This window comes from Colossoma macropomum, unplaced genomic scaffold (genome assembly GCF_904425465.1).
Source record: "Colossoma macropomum unplaced genomic scaffold, Colossoma_macropomum, whole genome shotgun sequence".
In the NCBI taxonomy this organism is placed as follows: domain Eukaryota; kingdom Metazoa; phylum Chordata; class Actinopteri; order Characiformes; family Serrasalmidae; genus Colossoma; species Colossoma macropomum.
This window is the reverse complement of record NW_023494786.1, coordinates 3335810-3359641: the sequence shown is the minus strand read 5'-3', so window position 1 is coordinate 3359641 and position 23832 is coordinate 3335810. Positions and strand designations below refer to the sequence as shown.

At 37.7% G+C, this 23832-nt stretch overlaps 1 protein-coding gene across 2 annotated transcripts; it reads right to left on the bottom strand.

Annotated features, from left to right (window-relative positions):
* Nucleotides 1-9316: 9316 nt before the first annotated feature.
* Nucleotides 9317-22723, bottom strand: LOC118798305 (calcium-activated chloride channel regulator 4-like). Of its 2 annotated transcripts, XM_036557730.1 has the most exons (14): nt 22376-22721; nt 20289-20423; nt 19994-20144; nt 19504-19609; nt 19243-19405; nt 18783-19013; nt 16596-16820; nt 16263-16443; nt 15198-15304; nt 14221-14445; nt 13598-13868; nt 13264-13428; nt 12162-12389; nt 9317-11826 (listed from the first exon to the last, which is right to left on the bottom strand). In XM_036557730.1, exons 1-14 carry the CDS (start codon nt 22517-22519, stop codon nt 11423-11425), a joined length of 2736 nt encoding a protein of 911 aa, XP_036413623.1. In that variant the 5' UTR covers nt 22520-22721; the 3' UTR covers nt 9317-11422. The 2 variants fall into 2 exon arrangements, with proteins under 2 accessions (XP_036413623.1, XP_036413632.1); XM_036557739.1 differs by lacking the exon at nt 16596-16820 and having other exon boundaries at nt 22376-22723.
* Between the last annotated feature and the right edge of the window lie 1109 nt (nt 22724-23832).

Below are 23832 nucleotides of genomic sequence, written 5' to 3'. Positions count from 1 at the left end.
AAGTTGCTGGCAGCCTTATCGCTCAGCGTAATCTGCAGCACTGGACACAACTTCTCTTGCTCTCGTTTATCTTTGTGTGCCACAGACCTTCACTGTTTTCCTGGCTCAGGCTTGTGGCAATGATGTGACTCTGAGGTCTCTACTTCTGCTGTGCTACCGAATCAGCTGTCATGCGGGCTGCTGAACAAGCTGAACCCCACACCTCCACTACAATTGTGGCGCAACAGTCTTTTAGGTGCTGCAGATCTGCTGATAGCTTGAACGTGTGAAATCACTCAGGATGGCCTCTGCTCTCTATGCCTCGGTCATTGTTTGTTCAAATAATTCTTGAGAAACACCTCGCGAGCTGGCTCTTGCCACACTGCTTTGGGAAAGCAAGGATAAACCAGAATGTACAGTTTGCCAACTCTCCAAAACTTTGCCCTTTTCCTCTGCAATGACTCCACAGTTGCCTTCTCTGGACCACCAGGGCTTTGCTTTAACCCCTTAAATGTCCAGGGCCCAGCAGCAGGCCCAAGTTTTAATATTGCTGTCTGTCTGTTTTATTACACATTTCTATATCCTTAGAACAGCTCAGCCAACTGTGATTCACATCAACTTGTTCTTAGATGTTCATGTGAGCATTTTTTAGACTTTGACATCCTTTTTGATTTTTGTACTGTATCTGTTGAGGAGCCAGAGTCAGTTTCATGGTACCTAGGCTTGTTAGATTTCTGCCTGTGTGTTTATGAGAGGCAAATCCAGCCAAAAAAGAAATTAAAATGAGAACAATAAAATGTAAATGCAAACCTCTTTTTGCCATTTCTTCTTCCAAACATCTGCGCAAATATCCTGGCAAAATTGAAAATGAAATGAAATACTTATATTTGCAATATTATTTTTCATATAAGCACGAGTCATTTGTGACAAAACTAAAAATAAATTTAAAACAGCTATTTGTCATTTCATTTTAGTCGTTTTTCTGGTATTTCATGGCCAAATCTAAAATGAAAAAGCTTATAGAGAAAAGAAAATCCAAGCCTCACTTTGGCATTGGCTTTTTTTCATGAAATGCATAATACAGGCCAAAACTAAAATCAAAATGCAATGTTCACATTCTTATTTATTTTTCATAGCGATTGGCTGCATATCTGCCAAAATGAAATGAAAATGCAAAATGGATAATCAACAGCAAAGTGACAGTTTGTCATTCAGTTTTCGGCGTGGAGGCGCTTTAAGTATCAGAATGAAAAGGCAAAAGCAAACGAAAACATGCGCCATCTGCTGGAGATTTACTTGACATTTCCGACTTTTCTTTATCGTTTTCAAACTGACCAACATATGTTAATTAGCACTAGGCGGGGCTGCAGGGTACATTTTAGGACATCCTCAGACCTCTGCGTCAGAATGGCATCACTCCTCAGCTAAACAACTTAAAACGACTAAAGTCTCGAGAAAAAACACCATCATGACTCAGATCTGGTAAAAATTGAACATCAAACCAAACGCCATCAAACCAAACGGCCTCAGAAAAAAACTGAAAATGTTATACTGGCATTTATATCGAGTTCATCAAGTTATACGAACCACTATATGCTCGACCAGACTTGCATTTGGTCTGATACCTTTTCTCTGAGGCCGTTTGGTTTGACGGCGTTTGGTCTGATATTCAGTTTCACCAGATCTGAGTCATGATGGTGGTTTTTCTTGAGACTCGATGTCGTTTAGATTGAGGAATGATGCTGTTCTGACGCAGAGGTATGAAGATGTCCTAAAATGTAGCCCGTAGTCCCGCCTAGTGCTAATTAACATATATTTGTATGTTGGTCAGTAAGAAAACGAAAAAGAAAAGTCGGAAATGTAAAGTAAATCTCCAGCAGATGGCGCCTGTTTTCGTTTGCTTTTGCCTTTTCGTTCTGACACTTAAAGCGCGTCCACACTGAAAACTGAATCACAAACTGTCACTTTGCTTTTGATTATCCGTTTTGCATTTTCATTTTCGTTTTGGCAGATATGCAGCCAATCGCTATGAAAAATAAATAAGAATGTGAACATTGCATTTTGATTTTAGTTTTGACACATATTCTGCATTTCATGAAGAAAAGCCAAAGCCAAAGTGAAGCTTGGATTTTCTTTTCTCTATTAACTTTTTTATTTTAGATACGGCCATGAAATACCAGAATAATGACTAAAATGAAATGACAAATAGCTGAAAAATGAAATTGCAAATGTAAGTATTTCATTTCATTTTCAATTTTAGCAATATATTTGTGCAGATGTTTGGAAAAAGAAATGGCAAAAAGAGGTTTGCATTTACATTTTATTGTTTTAATTTTCATTTCTTTTTTGGCTGGATTTGCCTCCCATAGTATGTTATCGTAAATTATAGTATCTCTCAGAATTGCAAAAGTAAAAAAGGAGAAGATATGGGTCAACACCTATGCAGTGAAAGCAAGCAGCAGGGTGATGCAACACCCTGCTCTTTGCAAAAAGTACCAAAAGGTTCTTTAACAATTTTACTAGGAACGATCTCTGGTGCCATACAAGACTATGTTCTTTAAGGAACTATATACAAGTTTTCCATCATAGAAAAGAACCGTTTAGCCATGTGAAGAACCATTTAAACATTCACGTTTCTTGGAGTGTTCACTGTTCTTTATGTATAATCACTACTAAAGACTTATTAAAATACCCATTTGTATGGCCCTTTGTGAAAAAGTAATTGCCTCCTCAGTTAATCAGTCAACGAATTAACCAAATTTAATTGAAAACTGGGATTAATTATTCTAGACCAGCAATGTGAAACAGGCTTAAAGATCTCTACAAGCAGCACATTATGCCATGACCAAAAGAAATTTTGGAAGAGAAAGTAAGTTATTGAATATATTGTATGGAAAGGGTTACAAAGCCATTTCTAAGCAGAATAGTTTTCTGTGGACTGAGTCAAAAGTGGACAGATGGACTCAAGCGCAATTCGGTAATGTATCAAGACAATGATCTGATCCATAGGAGCATGTCCACTTCTGAATGGCTCAAACAAAACACAATTAAGGTTCTGCGGTGGCCTAGTCAAAGTCCTGATTTAAGCTAATTCAACAGGCAGGTCATGCTCGAAAACCATCCAGTGTGGCTGAATTAATTCTGCAAAGAAGAGTGAAAAAATTCCTCAGCAGCGATGCAAAAAACTGATCTACAGTTATAGGAAGCATTTGGTTGTAGTTGCTGCTGCTAAAGGTGGCTCAACCAGTTATGTACAGAGGGAGGAGATGGCGAGTGGTGGTAGTGGAAGGTAGAAATAGGAATTTATGGGGTCTATTTATTTTGGAAGTAGGAGGTTTCAGTCATGGTCCTTATTGCATAACCCCATTTTGCGTGTTTGGACCATGCCTTCAACATAGGGTGACAACATATGATTAAAGGAGAGAAGAGAACTCTGAGAACTTGGGCTAGAGTACTTGACAGCTTCAGCTTGGGGCTAAAAGATCAGACAGGAAACACTGCAGACAAAAAAAACAGCCAGATTAAAAACTAGTGAATTAACTACGTACAACTACATGCCAAACTAAACTAAACCAAATAAAAGAATAAACGCATGAAGGCAGTGTGTCCCACCAAATAAATGTAAAGCATTAGTACAGCATAGTGTGCTGGGTAGAAGGGGGCAATAGACATGAGAAAAGAGGAGAAGATGGAAATTAAGCATGCAGGAAGACACAGACAAGAGTGAGAGTGGAGATTTGTGGGCCTGGGTCGTGACATGGCAAGTTCACTGCTCGAGACTGTGGGTGCCGTGTGGGGAGTGCTGAGTGCAGTCAGGGAAAGTGTGTGTGGCCAGAGATGTTGGCCACGTGTGCAGATCCTTACTAGGCAGCACTAGCCAGAGCAGCATGAACAGTAAGAATGGATCTCGGTTTGGATAATGGGTGGAATGGTATCATTGGTGCAATGACTTCATTTCGCCAGTGGATGGGTCTGGTGTTTTTTTAAATAGTGTCCTAAAGGACAGGTTGAGTCTGAGATGAGTGTAGTGGAAAGCTGCTTCGCAGTTTAGTGGATGTAAAAGTGGGAGCAAAATGTGTTGAGTACATTGCAGCCTGTGCTTCACACCAGCTTGTTCAAAGATGTTCACAAAAGGATTTCAGAGCATTTTGTGTCCTTGATTATTGCACTGTATCTGATGTCATGATTCACTGTGTCATGATGACATGAGTGACAAGGTCAGTTTAATTTCTGTTTTTCTTATCATGAGTGATAGTATCTCTCAACGGTGCAAAAGTGAAAAGGAGAAGAAAGCTGAAGCTCAATGTGTATGCAGAAAGCAGTGAAAGCATGAAGAAGCATGATTCAATGCCACTTCTGTCTTAAGCTGTGAAACAGCTATTGTCACCCCAAAAGCTTCCACTGTAAATTGTACACATGTGTGTGGAGATATGAGTATTTGATTTTCAGTTAAACAGTATGTATAAATAAACGTAAACAATGGAAATTTGACTTTGCCCTCATTTATTTAAAAAACAAATGAACTGAGATGGCATTTTTGTCTGTTGACAAAGTAAGTACATCCTTGGCTTCAGTAACTGGTACTGCCTCTTTGGCAGAAACAACCTTATAGAGATGTTTCTTGTAACTGCCTACGAGTTTCTGACATCTACTGGGAGAAATTTTTGCCCATTCCTTCATGCATATATATTTAAACTGTGCAGTTTGAGGGGTTTCTTGCATGTACAGCCTGTGTCAAATTCACCCAGAGCATTTCAGTAGAATTCAGATCTGAGCTTTGACTAGCCATTCCGCAACCCTCCATTTCTTCCTTTTGAGCCATTTCTTGGTGGATTTACTTGTATCTTTGGGATCATTATCCTTTTGGAAGGTCCACTTCTTTAACCTTTTTACAGATAGTCTAACATTCTCCTCAAGCACTCTCTGTGCCACAACATAATATTTCTACCCTCATGCTTTACAGTTGATATGAGGTGCTTCTGATCAAATGCTGTTTTTGGTTTTCACAAAACATGGCTTCTGTTACTTCAGCCAAACAACTCAACAATTTTTGATTCGTCTGCCCATAGCATGTTGTCAAAGAAGTCCAAGGCCTTGCCTAGATATTCATTAGCCAACTTTAGTCTAGCCCTGATGTTCTTTTTAGACACGAAAAGCTTCCTCCTGACAAACCTCCCATGTACAGTCTTTCTTTAATGATAGATGCATGCACTTTCATAACAAGTGGCAATAGCTACCTGCAGATCCTGTGATCCTGCATCTTACAGTCTGCTCTAGGGTTAAATTTACTGGGGCAGCCTGGTCTGGACATATTGGCAGTGGTTTAAAATCTACCCCGCTTGTAGATTAACTTTTGGACAGTGGAATATTCCTATATTTTGGATATCTTCTTGAACTCCTTCCTAGACTAATAGACATCTACAAGTTGCTTTCTGAAGGTGTCAGAGAGCTCTTTTGATCTATGTAATATGATACCACACATTCCAATAACAAAGATCAAACCAGACCAGATATCTGAGGCTTAAATAGTAATTTAAATAGTAACACTGTTTCAATTAATACTTTATATCTGCATCTCCAAATTTGTTAAAAATGCTACATTTTTCATGAGATACACTTACTTCTTCACATGACTATATAACCAAGAGAGCAACCATTGATGCACACCCTGCTGTCTCTACACTCTCTTTCTAGATTAACTTTATGCAAATTAGATTAGAGCAGCACTTTTCCGAGCTGAACTGGAGCCCTGCATTCTTTATTGCAGCCAGTACTTCCTTGAAGTTTGCGGTTGTGTTTGTCTGCATCCATCCTGTTCATTAGGATATTATCGAGGTGATTCTGAATGCCAGGAATTCATTTGAGTGTAAGCTTGGAGATCAACCTGTTAAAATCAGCTGAAGTGGATTTTTGTACAGTGAGTGGTAGCCCCCACAACTGTTCCTGGGCAGCGTTTACATTCCCAATTTTCACCCAATGCCTTATGCAAAAGCTGACTTTTGTGCTTGGGCTGCTTTTGCTTTTATTTATTTACAGAAGCAGTGGGTGACAAAATTTAAATGTTTGAAATGATGAGTTTGCCAGATTTGACAACATAAATGGTAAAATCATTACCATGTTACCTTGAGGCTGGCAAATGGCTAATGGCTAGCAAACCTGATTCAGTTATCACCAAGTTTTATTAAAAAAACATACCTCAAATTAAACTGTTTATATTACAGAAGGGGAAAAAACAAGAAGTACACAATACCTCAAATTTTCTACATTACTTCCTATCTAATCAACTACAGAATATATATATTGGTAACACCCTAATCCACAAAACCAGTGAATTGATGCTGAACAACTTGAAAGTGGAAAAGTAAATATTCAGGATCTGTATGACGGTATTCTCTATTTAACAACTCTGCAATGGCATTTTTTACAGCTTATTGAAAAGCCAGTAAGTCTACCAATAGCAACATGACACCTTGCAAATGTACACCAGCATGGCACAATCCAGATCCTGTAATAAATAAAAGTCAGCTTCCCACAATGGGGAAAAAAATGGAAATTTTGAAAATGAAAGACATTTTGCAAGTTGTCCTGGAAATGGCAGGAAGTGTGCTATGGGAAGGCACAGTGCTGGCTGTCATTATATATATCTCTCATCTCTCATGCAGTGGGTGTCACACAGTGGAGCCAGATCTTATGGTCTCCTACCAAACCTTTAAACTCTCACATGTTAAAAAACTACAGAGCCCCGCCGGTGACAACCTGTATAAATAAAAATAATGTGTGACCATGACTTAATACAGCGTAGGAACAAGATCATACCAGCACAACACACACTAACACACCGCCACAATGTCAGTGTTACTGCAGTGCTGAGAATGATCCATCACCCAAAGAGTACCTGCTCTGTAAGGGTCCTGACCACTGAAGAACAGGGTAAAAGGGGGCTAACAAAGTATGCAGAGATGTATGCAGTCTGTAATTGTAGAACTACAAAGTGCACCAATATAGTAAGTGGAATGGATAAAATGAACAATGAGCATAGAAACAAAGAGGTGGTCATAATGTCATGCCTGATCGGTGTATATAGGCTAAGCTGTGCAACATGGGGAACATCTTGTGGTCATATGCTGGTACTAAATAGATTGTTGTGGCATAGATGCGGTAGTTTTCTCTTCAGAATCTACCACTATTACTTCAGAGATTTGACAGTTTTCTTAGCCGTTTTTATGAACTTGTGGTTTTTCTGGACTACAATTAAAGTCAGACTTCATTCATAACAAGGAATACAAAATACCTAGAAGTTCATATTTTGAATACACAGATTATAGATCAGTTCAGTCTCGGTTGGTACACTTAGAAAGAGTGTGGGTTTACTCTGTAGGCATGCTTAATATGTTAGGTGAATTAAGGTCATAGTGACAAATACTTTCTCAGTAAAGTTCAATTAAGTTCAGTATTAATTCTAATCGAAAGCTTAAACAACTTTCGAACAACCTTCGCTTTCTTCTTAATAACTAACCTCAATAAGATCTGCTCCTTCAGTCCTGTCAGTCTCCTTCAACTTCTTTCTCTCCCTCTCTTCCTGTGTTTAGTAATACATTCATTTATTAAACTAAGATTTACAAGAACTCACGAGAACAATAAGGGGTCAATTTCTTTTAACTGATAAAAATCTTCTTATCTGACTGGCCTTTAGCCTTACTGTGAACAACATATACGGCAAATACTGGTGTTTCCAAATACTTGAAATAAGTAGAAATAAGGAGGAACATAAAAACAAAGGAGATATAAAAGCATGGCTTCTCAGCAAGCTGTTAGTGTTAGCCTAACCCCTTTTTCTTTGCCTCGCATAAATCCAAAGTGAGCTGACCTAGCAAACAAACAACTGAGTAAAAACCTGATAGCCAGCTATTCTGTCCGTAAGTTGTCATAGTGTAAGTGGGTATCTTCACTCTGTAACTACTTAGTGTTTCATGTTGTATATCATAAGTTTTGACGAGGATCTAAAGTGTGTATTTTAGTGAGCTTTTAACCAAAATGTTCAGATTCATTGGTTACTGAATCACATTACTGTGCAGACCGAGTAAAACCAGAGACACTCCCCAAGGGCTGATGATGATTGGCTTACAACTTGCGAGGTCTGATATAATTGGTGTACAACTTACCAGGTCTGATATTATTGGTTGAGCTGGGGGTTCCACATTTCATATTAAGTTAGTAAACTTGGCTGGTAGCATAGCAGAGGCAGTGCAGGGTTACAGCAGCAGCAGTGCCTCCCCACATTGCGGCCTGCGGTCACAGGGCACAACTTCATATCAGGGCTTAGTGTGGGCTGCCAACATAGGTGGCCTAACATGGGGCTCCACATGTGCCCCTGGTTTCATGATTGACTGGCACCCCACTATGGGCAGCCCACTTTAAGCCCTCATATGAGGGCTTAGGGTGGACTGCCACCACAGGGCGTCCGCACATGCACCTGGTTTCACAACTGACCGGGGCCCCACCCCACACATGAGGGAAACCCACACCAAATCCTCACATGACTGAAACTCACACCAAGCCTTCATACAGCACTTGCAGGGCCCCCATGTTAGGGCCCAATGCTGGCGGCTCACACTATGCCCTCATATCATGGTTTATAGTGGGCTGCCGATATAGTGGCCCCAAATTGGGGATCCACGGTTGTGTCCCGGTTTAACAACTAACAGGGGCCCCAAAAAGCATGGTCAAATTTTTAGCTTGTTCTTTTAGCCCACCGCTGGGAATGGCCTGCCAACACTGAAGCCCACGGGTTTCCACCTTTTCATAGTATATGCAGGGACGTACCTTTGAAATGGGCTAAGTGTGGGTTTGTCCGCAGTGTCAGTATATGCAAACTGTACCTCAACATTATGATGTTAAGACATAATATCTGTTCTAAACACTAAATGCTAAATGTCCCTCAAGTATAAACATGATTACAAATAAATTTTGTGCATTAAAAATCTTTTTTCAGACAGCATCCTATTACCAACTTAAAAATTCAACAGTTACTTGTAAACTATATTCAGGATCCATAGCTTACCAAGGTTTCCTTTGCATGTGAGGTACACAACTCTATATTGCAGAAGAAGACTGTCCAATGTACAGAAACTTCCAAACCCAGAGACCTTCCTGCACAAACCTCACCCAAACACATGCTCACAAACACTACGGAAGACAAGGTCTGCTAGTGTGAAACATAAATAAAATAATAAACAATAAAATATAGAAAGAAAATCTTAGAAATTAATGCAAACACATGTAAAAACAAATGTAAATAGTATATGTAAATAAACAAATAATTAAAGTCTCACATTAATGTATTTGCATACACATTATTTTATTTATTTTAAGCAGACACAAACATACACACATATACAAGCTTCCAAGCTTCCAGTCTCATGTTGTAGTCACATCTGATAACTAATATTTCATATTAATGTGACTTCCAACAGTGAGGGCTACTTGCCTTGTACTAGAACCTGACAGAGTGATATGGTGGTGTGCACAGACTTCAGTGCAGGGAGGTATATGAATATATACAGTTACAGACAAACATATTCCAATATTGTCAGTAGTGACTTTGACTTTCCCGTTTCACATTAAGTAGAGCGGCAGTTACATTCTGGCACCTGTACATGTGCCAGAATGAAACTGCTTCAACATGTAAGGTGGAAAAAGAATATCTGAATAAGTAACTTAGCTGCAAACATAGAATGCAGTAGGCAATAAAAATAGGCAGGAAATATAAACATAGTTAAAGGCACACTTTTCCTTGTAATGACTACAAACTACTTTTATCTTTTTCAGTTAAAGAACTGAAGTCTTCAACTGCCAGTGAGTTAGCTAACTAACATAGCTATGCTAGCTACCTAACTAAATCTAATGAGGTTAGCCACAGAATGGATTTAAACTCAACAAACTGCTTTCGCATTAGCTTGTTAAAGTCTTCTTCAGTTGTTTTTTGCTGTTGACATACCAAAATTGATGACAGGCTGAAAACCTGTCACGCTAACACTGAAATTATGTTGATGTGTTGGATTATTTGTAGCCTCAGTGTACTGTCCATTCAAATCCATTGTCATTATACGACTGGTTTAGTGGGCCTCTTAAAAAATGCACCAGTGGCAATGACTGTAAACTTTCTTGACAACTTCCTGCTCCGTTATTCACTACTGCCTACACAGTCTTTTCAATTCATTCATTTTTACTCCTGGTGGTTTGGAGTCTAAACTAATCTTAATTTTATAACGCCTGATTATGCTGTGTGGTCCATGGTACAGAGAACTGTTAGCTTAAATTGGTATGCAGCTCTTATCTCCTGATGATGGGTCTGAAAATCCTTACTTTTAAAGTTCATTTTGTTCAACAGCTATTCATATGAGGTGTGGCACTCTTTTAGGTACATCTATACATTTTGTGTATTTCCATATAATATATGTTACCTGGGCATGCATTATAAACTTTCTTGAACAACAGTAATCAAAGATCCAGAAATAGTATCCAGTCAAAGATCCAGAAATAGTAACAAATGCATTAAAACACAATAATAACTCTAGTAACGGGTATGACAGATACACAGTATGGTTAATAAAAGAGAAGCGTTTTCCATCAGAAATTGAATGTTTAGAGGAAAAGGTGGTAACTGACTATATGCAATTTAACATGTGTGCAAAAATGCAAGCTACTGTAAATATATGTAGCATATGCATGAGTTTAATCAGGACATTCATGATGGAAAAAATCAATTGCAGTGAGCCTAAGATTGTCTAATAGTTGGAATCCCTCAAAATGAATATGAATTATTAATGCAATTAAATATATGCATTGGCTAAACATTTTATTTTTTAAGCTTGCATACATTCTCCATTTTTTAATTTTGACACTACCATGTATTAATGGCACATTTTTCCTTCCTGATTGTATTATTACAATTTGCTATATCACACATTTTATGATTAGTTTATTTTCAGATTTTTGAAGTTTACATTGTTTCACATGAATGTATGTTACGAAGAACAAACTAGGAGAACACTGTCATTTGTTAAAAAGAAAAGAAACAGCATTGCGTTAGAAATGGCTCAAACTGAATACACTGGCTCACATTGTTGAACTAAAGACCCCAGCAGGATAATACATAACACTATATTGGATGGATAACATAATCCCACAATTTCTCCTGTGTACAGATTGCAGAAATGGTCTTTCAGTAAAGTCTGCCATTTCTATCAGTTGCTTATAGAAAAGCTCTCCCTTAGGAAATTGGAAATACACCAGTACTGTACGGAAAACCTATCCAAAAATGCCCATTTTTCTTAATAATGACTGAAAGCATGAAAAGACCGGTTAGCACATTGGTATGTTATTATATCACTTTTGGGTGAAATGTTCTGTTAAATCTGGTCATTTGCTAGGTATCAGTAATTTAGGTATTAGTGAGTACAAATTCTCTAGCTTTCTTTCGTTTCATTGCCCATTTGGTTACAAAAGCTATAAGACATACCATAATGATTACCACACAGATTGAGACCACTATAGCGGTCAGGTTCAGGCCTGGTTTTGAAATTGCTGGTGGTCTGGGAGTCGGTACAAACTTTGATGCTTGAGCAACATTAGATACCTCAGACTTCATTGCCTCCTTGTCCTCTGACCGAACAGCAAAGAACAAAGTGGTCCCATTTTGGATTGTGACATCAGACAGGAAGGAAAACTGTTCGTCTGAACCTGCCTCTTGTGGTTGGAGTACTGATGTGTTTACTGGATTAGCATCGCTGAAGTTTTTCTGAAGAATCTCCAAATGTTCGCTCCATCTAATTTCATAGGATTCAGCTTAAAAAGGAAAAGCAAGAAACCTATTAGAGAGATCTGGTCTACTCCATTTAACTTACAAAGAGTTTGCTAATTAGCTGATGAGCTGAATCAGGTGTGCTAAATGATGTAGAACACTAAACTCTGCAGTGCTGTCAATCTGAAATTCCTGATCTATACCATTCCAGTCAGTGCCTGTCTGTGTGCAATACTGAAGAAAAAGAGCAAAGGAAAAACATTGCAGCAGTAATCACTTTTACAGTGTTGAGGATATGTATTCATGTTCTCTATTCACACTCAGTGTGGTTTCAAATCTTTCAGTGATAGAGCCTAAACTGGAACTGGGAAATATTTACCTGTTCCTTGATCAAAGTCCTCCCCAGGAGCCGTCCAGTTGAGAAGCACTGTGTCCTCCTGGATTTCAGCCCTCAGATCTGTGATCTTGTTGGGAGGGAAGTTCGGTGGGGTTACGCCTGAGGGCACACTCGCCACAAAGCTCTCTCCAGTGACTGTTCTAGTGAAGCTGCCAACATCTGCCGGCTGCACATTTACTGGGGGCTTCTCAGGATTTAGTTGTACTTCACCTGAAAAAAAGAGCTGAATGCCAGTCTTCATGCTGCATTTTGAGAGACAGGACATATTCGGATTCACACAGTTACAAAACTGCTTGCTTATTTCCTGTGATGAGACTAAAGTGCAACTAGCTGAGCTCTTTTTGGGTGTAAATAATGAAAATACTAGGGTCAGGCATTAACCCTTAGAACGCAAACTTTACAGACAATTTGCATGGCAGCACTCAGGAACGACTGAAAACACAGACACATATTACATCAATGTGCTTTTGTTTTTCTTTTCTGGCTCCACCCTGGTTCCACCCAGTCTGCCACTACACACAACTGTGAATCATCCTAGGACAAACTGAGACTCCTATACATACCACTTTGTTTTCCCTGTGTGTTTGTGAAGTTCCTGTTATCGGAGTTCGGAGCTATGGTTTTCCTTTTTTTTACTTTACTGTTTTTTGACCATCACTTTCTCTCCTGGTTTTGTTAAAATGTATCTTCCTTCGATATTTCCTGCTTGTGTTTTGAACCCCACCTGTAAGGATTGTGAGTACTGGACTGCTCTAAATAAAGACACTTCGTGTTTGCAACCTGCTTCAGCCCCCTACGTTATACCTTGGCCTGCTTTGTTAGCTATTGTAGTTTTAGCACTCACCATGGATCCAAGAGGAAACTTAAAAATATGACTGTTTAATGCTAACCATATTTTTTCACACAATAATAAGCTACTAAGTAAATATTTGATCAAAAAATGTATGCACACACTTTATAAGAATACTTAACACAAAGACATATGCAAGCCTGATACATGTTATGATCAGGCGATAGGGTTCACAGCAAAGAATGGCCTAAAAACAATGGTTTATGTTATGTGATGAAAATTTCCCCAACTTACCATCCACAATATATCCAGGGACATACAGAGCACCACTGTTTCTGTTGGGGGAACCACTGATGGCTCCACCTTGGTGTATGACCTGCACTTTCAGACTGTACCTTCCATTCTGTGCTTTAGGGAAATATCTAGAATAGATGCCATCATCCTTAAAAGCATCAGCTCCTGCGTATGTTATGAAAAAATACAAAGATACATTCTTGCTCAATATAAACAGCCTCCAAAAAATATTATTTAAAGCAATCTCATGTGGTCCTTAATGAAATTATTTATATAACCCATAATATCATATTTTGGATAATTTATTAATGTAAACAGAATTTAAGGGTAGTACCTGCTCCGTTATCCAAAAGGTGTAATGTTTCTGTATGTCCAGTATCTGACTCCAGGGTGGCCATGACTTTGGCCCCCAGCACAGGAAGGTAATTCTGACTGACCTCAGCATACACTACCATGGGTTTACTGCCATCCCTGGTTGGTTTCTTCATATCAGTCTTAACCATTATGGGGGGGACATCATCACGTGCTGCCCGACTTGTTACTGTTAAAGTCATAGTCTGAGCAGTTGATTCTTTGTTGAGGAAGCTGTATTTCCAGTCTCCAGGCTGTCATCCACAAGAGGAAGCAGGAATAGTTCATTATAGTCATATATAAGTCCCATATGTTAATGTATATATATATATATATAGATAGACAGATAGATAGATAGATAGATAGATAGATAGATAGATGATAGATAGATAGATATATATAGATAGATAGATAGATAGATAGATATAGATATATATAATATATAGATATATATGCACACATTTATATACATAATTTTTTTCTACCTGGATTCCAAGATTGTGCTTTTGTTGCCATTGATTCATTTATTACATTGTGTAATATTAAGTCAGTCTAATCATCTAGTACAGTGAAGTAAATGTTGACAATCCAGAAACGGTGTCATACCTCTGCAGTTCCAGGAACATTTAAAGTAACTGTCTTTGCAGCTGCATTATGAGTGACATGAGTCTGATCATTCTGATCATACACTGAACCACTTGGCGTCTGTATGTACACTGTGGGTGCACTTCTTTCATAGATTATTGTAAAGGTGGTGCTGTTTCCTACAGTGCGGTCTATGGGCACTGTTCCATTGAACCAGTCATTAATAATCCTTCCAGTGCTCTCGAGCTGTACAGAAAAAAAGTAGTGAGGAAGATATGCTGGCTCACAATGTCAATCAGACCAATGAGCCCTTTTCACACATCTGTAATAGATGCAACGGAAGTAGTCATGGTAGGGAAATTACAGCAGTGGTGGTATTTACGAATGAGGATGCAGTGGATCTACATATTTTTACATCATTATTAAGTTATGTTATTAAGTTAAGCAGTTTTCAGAGATGAGCGACCTTGACAAGGTCTTCATTAAGAACAGCTACTGTTGCTTCAGTGCTGGCTGGGCGAGCGGTACAGGTAAAAAGCTGTCTGTGATCAGAAAGAGAATATGTAACATTATCTATAAACAAAAGACAATGAGGTATAACTGCCTATGTTAACGTTAAATCCCACCTGCACAGCATTGACTATATTCTGCTAAACATTAGCAGCTGACCTCATTGAGTAACTTGTCCTGAGGCCTTTAACTTACCTTTGTAATCATGCAGATAGCTCTTAAAGAAAAGCTCATAGCCCTTCTCTACACATGAAAACCGCTCCAGTGAATGACATCTTTTGTGGTAAAATGATGTAAATACCTTAATAAGGATGTAAAAATAAGTCCTCTACACTAGAGACATTATAATGGAGGACTGTGTTTACATTCTAAATCATAGACACTACTGCTGCTGTAATGTTTTTTCCTGCTATGATGTCTTCTGCTGCGTCAAATAAGGATGTATGGAAAGGGTCTGTTTCTTGCAGTGAATATGTAAGTAAGCTTACCTGAATTGTCTGTTTGGTGGGATCTCCATCCGAGACTGTAAATGAAGAAAAGGTATCCACAAGTTGATTGGAAAGCAAACTCTGATCAGCAAAGAAGAACTTTCCATCTAATAAAATGAATAGAAAAAAGTCACATTACCATCCACTCTGGTCATTGCCAGGATGCGGAATACAGAGGGTCTTGGTAGGTCCAGGACTTCCTAATTAACCTCTTGGACCCTTTGAATGTCTCAAAGTGAAAATTCTAGGTGGTTCCCTGGAAATAAACTTATGCTGTTATGCTATTAGTTAAGGTAAAATAGACACCAAGGGAAAGATCATTGTTTAGGCTGTTTTAACTATGAAACAACGAACTTCTGTCTGATATTCTAAGAGAAGCAGCACTGGTCTGCCTCAGTGTGGTGCCGTAGCACATTGGTTTGCCCAGTTGGACCTTCAGAGCAGTTCACCAGTTATTGGCCTGACCGATAATTGCAGCTGAAATTTAGCATTTTTCCGATTATTAGAACTGGCACTTGAACTTGATGAAAGCTATTTTTGTTATATATACACATATCTGATGCAATCATGATAAAAAAAACACACTTCTATTGTAAATTTTCACACTATAAACATCAAATTTATGGTACATAAATATTAGTCCCAAATATCGGTTAACCGTGATTACTAATAACTGGTATGGGCACTGAAAAAGCCATATCTGTTGGCCCCTACATCACAGACTAGCAACTGCCTGAAATACCTCTGAAAATCTTTACAATGTGCCATAGCATATTTGTAAATGTGAAAACCTGCCCAATTTCCTAAAAGATTGGTGGATCAAGTGAATTGTTACTCATTTCTCAAACTAAGGCAAAAGACGAGATGTGAAAATCAGTTAAGATCAATTAATGTGTGATAGACTGCATTACGAAAGTAGAAAAGAGCATTTCCAAAATGGGTATTTCACACACACTTCTGAGAAATGAGCTTAAAGCTCCAACAGATTAAACATTAGCAAACTTGAAATAGATGACAAACTTTATTTCACTGACCCACTCTACATCATTACTCTGACTATCATACCTGTTAGAACTGCCATGGTTTCCAGCATTTTAGAGGCACTCGGACCAAGTGCTATAGTGTTGATGATGGCACCACTGTCCACAGCTGACTGTAAACAACTCTGAATATCATCTGTCGCTTCACCATCTGTCAGAAAAATCACATTATCTCCTACTGTGCTTTGATCATCTTCCTGAAGGACCTGAAGTAAACGATAAAAAAAAAAAAAAATTCTGGGATGGTCACACCTAGACTCAATATTAAACTACTATTTTTCCAACAGAAAAGCACTGTCTAGTACAAAAAGAATGTAGGAAATAATAAAGCACATTTTGCACACATATTGTATCATACCTGAAAGCCAAGTCTAAGTCCAGTACACATGTTTGTTGATCCACCCACAGTTCTTGGCAACTTATTAATTAAACTGTCTCTTGGGGCTGAACCCTCTACTTTAGTCAATGAGCTTATAATGTCTGCATTGGTACTAAACTTGACAATGCCCACATATGCTTCATCCTCCACAATCTCACTTAGAAATAACGTAGCAGCTTGCAGCAGTCGAAGTATTCTCTCACCCTGTAAACAAAATATTACAAACAGCCAAATATTATTTTTTGGTAATTTAGTTTTTATGTAATTGTGTTTTTTTCATACTGCTTTTTAATACACAGTGAGTACCTTAGCCTCTTAAATCAGAAATCTGTAGGTCACTCTATGCTCTAACAGTTTTGCCACCTTCTTCTTGAAATCTATTAGATGAACATTCATGTACAGAATGTATTTTCTGTAGTATGTGTCAAACACTGTGGCAAAACCAAATGACTCTTATCAGCAACAGATGTTTTTCCTTCCCAAAAGGCTATAAAATTTGATAACTTCTAAATCTCAATTATTAATAAACCTAAATTAAATATACAAATAATTAAAGTTGGGAGGGTACTTTAAAAATATATTGGGATTACGATTTCTGGTTATCTGTTAAACATGTAGTCTGTAACCTAATGCAAAGTATTACCACAATCAGATTAATGTCTATTACTTTTCATTAACTTGATTTAAAAAAAAAGACCAGAACAAAACAAGACCAGAAAAAGACAAGACAAAACAAGGCAAGACTCACTTTACACAAGGCAAACAGAAAAACTAAATGTTTTAGGACTAAAAATGATATAGGTGATGTAGAATTGCCTGCATTTTATGTGTACCTCCATAAATAATAAAATAAATTTGTTGTATTTTTTTTTACTAAGGTTGTGACACAGAACTGCGCAAGTGGTGTGAGTTATCTTTCTGTGGGTCAGCTGGTAGTATGTTCAATCACATGCCTAACTGCCTTTGTCTAAAGCTCTCCACAAGGGGGAGCTACTAACACTCAAGTATCCCATTTACCAATCAAGTGTCCCATTTACCCATGACCAAATCCTATGTATTAATTAATTTATTTATTTAGCTCAAATTATCTTTTTAACGTGGCTTATACCTGACAATATAAACAGATCATGCTCCAAACAGACTTGAATACATAAAAGAAAATTGCTCACACAGCTGTCCTCTATCATTCCTTAAGATAAATAGGCCCTTTGTCATGATGTAGTAGTTTGCACAACTGATTGTTCAGTGGGGTTGTGTTAGTGTCTACTGTTTAAAGACAAAGTATAAAGAAAAGAGTTTTAAAAAATCAGACTTTTTTTGTTTGTTTTCACTGTGGAAATCAGAGAAAAGAAAGAAAGGAAATAAAGGTCATAGTAACAAGCATTTTGATGACGTTGCTGTATGCTGTAATGTATCCTTTCTCACAGCTATTGAAAGAGAAATGACTGGCATCTGCCCACACAAACAGGATCTCACTAATGCATCTTTTTCCTTTAACAACTAGGCCAAGGGGCTGCAGCTGGATAGTACTATCAACAAGCCTGGTTATCTGATCACTGCCTTTTCATCTTTTTCTGTAATTAAAGAATAAAGTTATGAGCTACTTCCTTTCCCCAGCTCCCTGATGGCAAACTGATTTAGCAGTTGGCTAAACTGCCTGTTAATCCTGTCACAGTTTAACCAAAATATTTTAAATTTAAAACTTTAAATTTTGAAACTTCTACCTTGTAGGTCAGGGGTGCAGAGATTAGCATTTTTCATTTTTAGCACTTTGTCTTAATAATTAGTTGATAAGTTGAATTAGGTGTGTTTAATTAGGTAGAATGCGAAACTCAGTGCAGTGCAGTGTTGTTGCTGGTGAAGACATAGGTACCTTTCCTGCACCTCATTGTTGCATTGTTGCACATCTGTTGCCACAGGCAATTAGTTGGCCGTCCTCAGTTTCTGACCACTCTTGGCAAGATTTTTTTTAAATATATATATATATATATATATATATATATATATATATATATATATATATATAAAATATACCTGACATGTTTATAAAATAGAGGAGTATATTACAGAAATATATTTCTGTAATATACTCCTCTATTTTATAAACCTGTCTGGTTAAATTTACTCCACTTTTGTAAGTATGTCACACTGTCCCATGCAACATACCTGCATGCTTCCAGAAACATCAAGGATAAGGCAGACAACTCTGTGTCGTCTCTGGATCACCCTGAATGTTGGGGGTGGTGGTGAGGATTGCAGAGGTGTTAAAGTCTGAAGGGCATCACTGTCCACAGAATCTTGAAAAATCACTGTACGTGTAGCTTTGTTGTCACATTTCTTGTTCTGCATGTTTGGGGCTTCAGCAATATGTTCCATTACGCTACAAAATGCTGTCACCTGCAGAGAGAATAACAGTGTTAACAGTGTTTTCATAAGCATCAAGAAATAATAACTGAAATATCTCAGGTGAATGTGCTGTCATTGAGGTCTTCAAAGAATATGCTCATTGATTCTAGCTACTTAATAATGTTCTATTTAATAGCTGGTCTCATGGCTGTACACGTCTGTTTTAGAAATGAAAGCAAAAGGTAGAGCAATATTTACTCTGTTTATATGTTTAACTTACAGAGTCTAAGCTTTGCATGTACATTATTGAGGCACTTGTTTGTTGCTCTCTGTCTGGAAAGAACTGACATTCCTTCGTGGGTAACCCAGTTTCATCATAGCGACAACGAAAATATTTTCCATTGATCACTTCATATCTCTGGCCAGTTATCTCCCCAATGCATCTGAGGTAAACACATAAGTGTAAGTATATATAAAAAATGATATTATGCATGTCCATGTAAAAAATATGAGAAATTATATCTTTGAAAGCTGGTACGACCTTGTCTCCTGGACCTGCTTGTCAAACATGTAGAATGGCTCTTTCTCATTATATTCATCATACACTCCCCATCTGAGGTGAGCCCATTCATGCACAAAAACCCTTCCTGAAAATGAAACATATTGTAGCATGTTTAAGAAATGTTTACATGTTACATGTGAGCTGAGTAGCGAACGAGGTGTTAGTAAAGAGAAAACTCTGCTTATATATCTTGTAACTGTGGCCAACAAGAACTGGTTAATAGAGCACCACAACTTGTGTGAAAGCTGTGTCTTTTTTAATAGCCTTGAATGCTCCAATATGTACTGATATATTTTAAGGATAGAAAAGGCCAGAAGCTTGTAAATTTGTGCAAAATGTGATCACTTCTTGATCACATTTTGATCACTTACGTCAAATGTAATTACACAACACAAATGTCTTTTATATTCTTTTAAATTATGTTTGTTACCCTTTTTTGATGATATGACAAGATGTATATAGCTCTTACCTCTAGGCCCATATGCATTAAGAAGGTCGTCATTTAAGAGGAAGTTTGGGGTGAAGTGAACATGCTCACTCTCCTCTCCACAACCTTTCATCTGTTTAGTGTATGGCTCATCACCATATGCTGGGTTTGGGTAATCAATTATTACATTGGCCTAAAAGAACACATGACATTTTATGAATATTCTTACGTACAATAACAATCAACATAATAGATTCTGGAATAAATAGTATTACTCCTATGTTGTATATTATCTCCACAGCCACTATATAAAAAGTGAATTGATTGCATTTTGTACCTTATCATAGGTTTCTCTTCTTGCTCGCTCATATGTTCCGCTCCAGTTGAGTGGTACGAGTATTTTAACCTCCTTAAAGAACACCAGGTTGTCTAAAGCTTGAAACAGATATTCTGATCCACTTGTAACCATTTCCTGTTTAAAAAAATCAGTGAAGTTATAATGTCAGAGAAAACAAACCTCAAATCAATAATAACTGGAGAAGTGGGTGGTGGTATAGAAGTAATAAGGTATATGGCAGTTTTTAAAAATGATGTTGATATTTCTAAATTGTCACATCAAATTTCTATTCCACATCTGAATGGCCAGATAAACACGTTCCACTCATTTACATTTTTAGAGAGGCTCACTGATTTGTGGTGTGAGAGCTCATTAAAAGAACTTCAGAAAAACTAAGCATGATAATGGATCAGCAAAAGCTGAGAGCTACGTATGCCACACAACATGTTTGATTTCAGATTTCACTCTAACACCGGCCACTTGACTTTGCACTCTTAGATATCTTCTGAATGGGGGTCATATTTTCATCAGTTAGCTGGACTCAAGCCTGTACTGTGTGTCACTGTTTTGGAAAACCATAATCATACATGTTCTCTCTCTTATTTAGCAGCACATGCAGCAGTTGTTGAAAAGATGGTTTGACATTTAATGTTTAGCAATTGTTAGACAGATGGTTTCACATTTATTAAATTGTGGCTTGAAAATTGTGCACTGTGTTCATTTTTTCTGTGACCATGTAAGCAAACTAAACTCAAATTTTATACCCATACAAAAATCTGATATATGGCAATATATGGATTTCAATCATATGACATGTATTGGCATATATGGATTTCCTTTATGTTCAACTTTAATTTGTCACATATGGCCATTTATGTGACTTACATCCCAACTTATTTGAAATTGGCCATTTTCAAATATGGGATGTATATTTCAGCCATTTATCAGCATATACAAAACGATATGTGTAACACATGTATTTAAAAATATATGATATATAGATATATGTATGGATGGCACAAGTAACTCATATATACTAGTTTCATGCTATATAAGTTTTTTTCATTGAGTGTATGCCTTTGGTGTATTTCATTTTGGTTTATTATTATTAAAAATCTTTCAGTGTTTGTATCAGACATATGTACTATATGAACAGTCTATATATTATCCATATATTATGCATGTGTTCACCCACCTATCAGAAATATATGTATGATCCATACATGTCCAATATTTGATACTTACATTTACATACATATATTTTGAAATATATATCAGACTCTTCATAACATGTGCATATGTGGCCATGTATCAGATTTCCGTATGGATATTTTTGATTTTAAAATAATAACACAGAAAGAGATTACATAAAAGTGGCATAAATGCTTTTACATTACTTTTGATGCTTAGCGCTAGATGATTTGAAGGTAAGAAACAAGATACTGCACAACCCCTATAAGCTGTGCAAAGAAGTGTTGGATCTGTAGAAGGATTACTGTTTTACTGCTTCTACCTTCTGAACAGAACAAGCCAAATGTATTGACAAAGGCCCTCTTGGAAAAAAGACTTATTAATAAATTCAGCCATCACAGCTGCTTCCTTCTAAACACTCCCTTGTAATTGTCGTAAATCCTTTGTTCTGCAGTGTACTGTAAGTACACTAAAGCTTTTTACATACTGCAACACCTCAAACTTGCCCTCTTCTATGCTCTGCTCTGTTCCAATGAAATTATCATGTATAAACTTGCCATGTTTAAATTTATAAGCTTCAAAACATGCCAGGTCCATGATTTATTTGACTATACATATGGAACTCGAATGAATGAATTTGAGCAGAAAACACTTTGCTGCTGTATTACAGAATGTTAAATTTACAAAGTGAAGCAAATTTAAATAAAAGAAAAAGTCCAAACAGTACATTAATAGCATATCTAAAGTATTCTCCTTATTGTGTATAGTCGAATGCAAAAGTAATATACAAAAGTTTTGCATGCCTGGTCAAATTACTTGTTTTGTTGAGTTTCTACATTTTCTACAAAGGACATACAGAAAAAAAGAAAAAAACATGTTGAATAATTAATAAATACCTTGATTTGGTTTATGATCTCTTCATTTTGAGGCACAGCTGGGTTGATGGCTACAACAATGTCAGTGTATCCATTTCCATCCAGTTTGATTCCTGTATTTTGTCCCAGTGCATTGAGGAGCAGCAACACTACAGCAAACACCATGACTGCAACACTGAAACAAGAAGCCCAGAGTGTAACTCTTGTACTGTAAGTTGTACGTCCCCCTATTCTGAGTCATAACGAAAAAATTCTTCTTGTCAGACGTTAGTAGGGAAGGTCCAGGGAAAATCAGAGCATGGCCTTTGTTCTGCTATTATACCAAACATGGCTACAAGCCATCACAAATCATGTGCTTTTAGAAACTGCGCCACTCTTTTGTCGTTTGCTGTGCTACAGTGCACAGTAACTGGGGCAAATGGATACATTTTGGCACAAACTGGATATGAGACAAGATTGGGTTTTGTAGGAATCCACATATGTTCCATCCAGAAACTGCACTTAGGTGAAAGTATGGGTACTGTGTCAAAATCTCAATTCAAAAGCAGAATAAAGAACAAACTGCAAAGAAAAACATAATTTACTTTTAAGTCAATGGAACCAGAATTTTTCCCAAGTCATTTTGGGTCATTTCTTTTGGTACATTCCTCATGAAATTTACACACAACGTATAGGACAACAGGCACTTTCACATTATGTCAAAAACTAAGAAATGAGATACGAGGTTTTCTTCTGACAGCAGCTATATATACATTTTATATATAATGCTGGAAACCCCGCCCATAGTGGCGACACTCCCTAAAGAGGCTATCAAGATGATTTACAATGTTTACAAGCTTGTCAAATGAGAGGCCCTCATCCACACAGGCAAGCTGCGTCTGCACACCTTCTCTGAAATGCCTCCAGAATAGAGCACATAATGCAGACAGTCCAGCCAGAGTATAGAACAGTGTGCCCTGATGGAGCTGCAAGACCTTTCCACCACTCTTCTTTCTCTCCGGAGGACGGTGAAAGAACAAGTTATGAACAATGGACGGCTATGAACAAGTCAAATAATGTAACCTCTTGTCTTCCTCTCTCCCAATGGCTGTTGTCTGGTCTAGCGCTCTGTCCACCTACAAGGAAATGACTATTGCTGAATCAGCACCAGGTGCACTTTACTGGTGAGCAAAACACAATGATCACAATGATCAATGAAAAGACAGGAGCAAGGGGGTTGGCAGATTCTCAGAGGTTTAGAGCGCTGCCTGCAGGCTAAAAAAGCTGAATGGCGCTTGATAGCTGAACCCATCGAAGGTGCACCCTATGGCATCTCCTAGTGATGATCGCCAATCAATCTAGCCTGCGTGGCTACTGCCTTGATCAGATCCATGATGGTCATGGTGGATCTTTTGTAAAGTGCGCTTCCTGCTGTATTTATTTTCCAATTCTTTTCATTATTGTCACAGTTTGTCACAGTTGGATGGCTTCAGATGTGA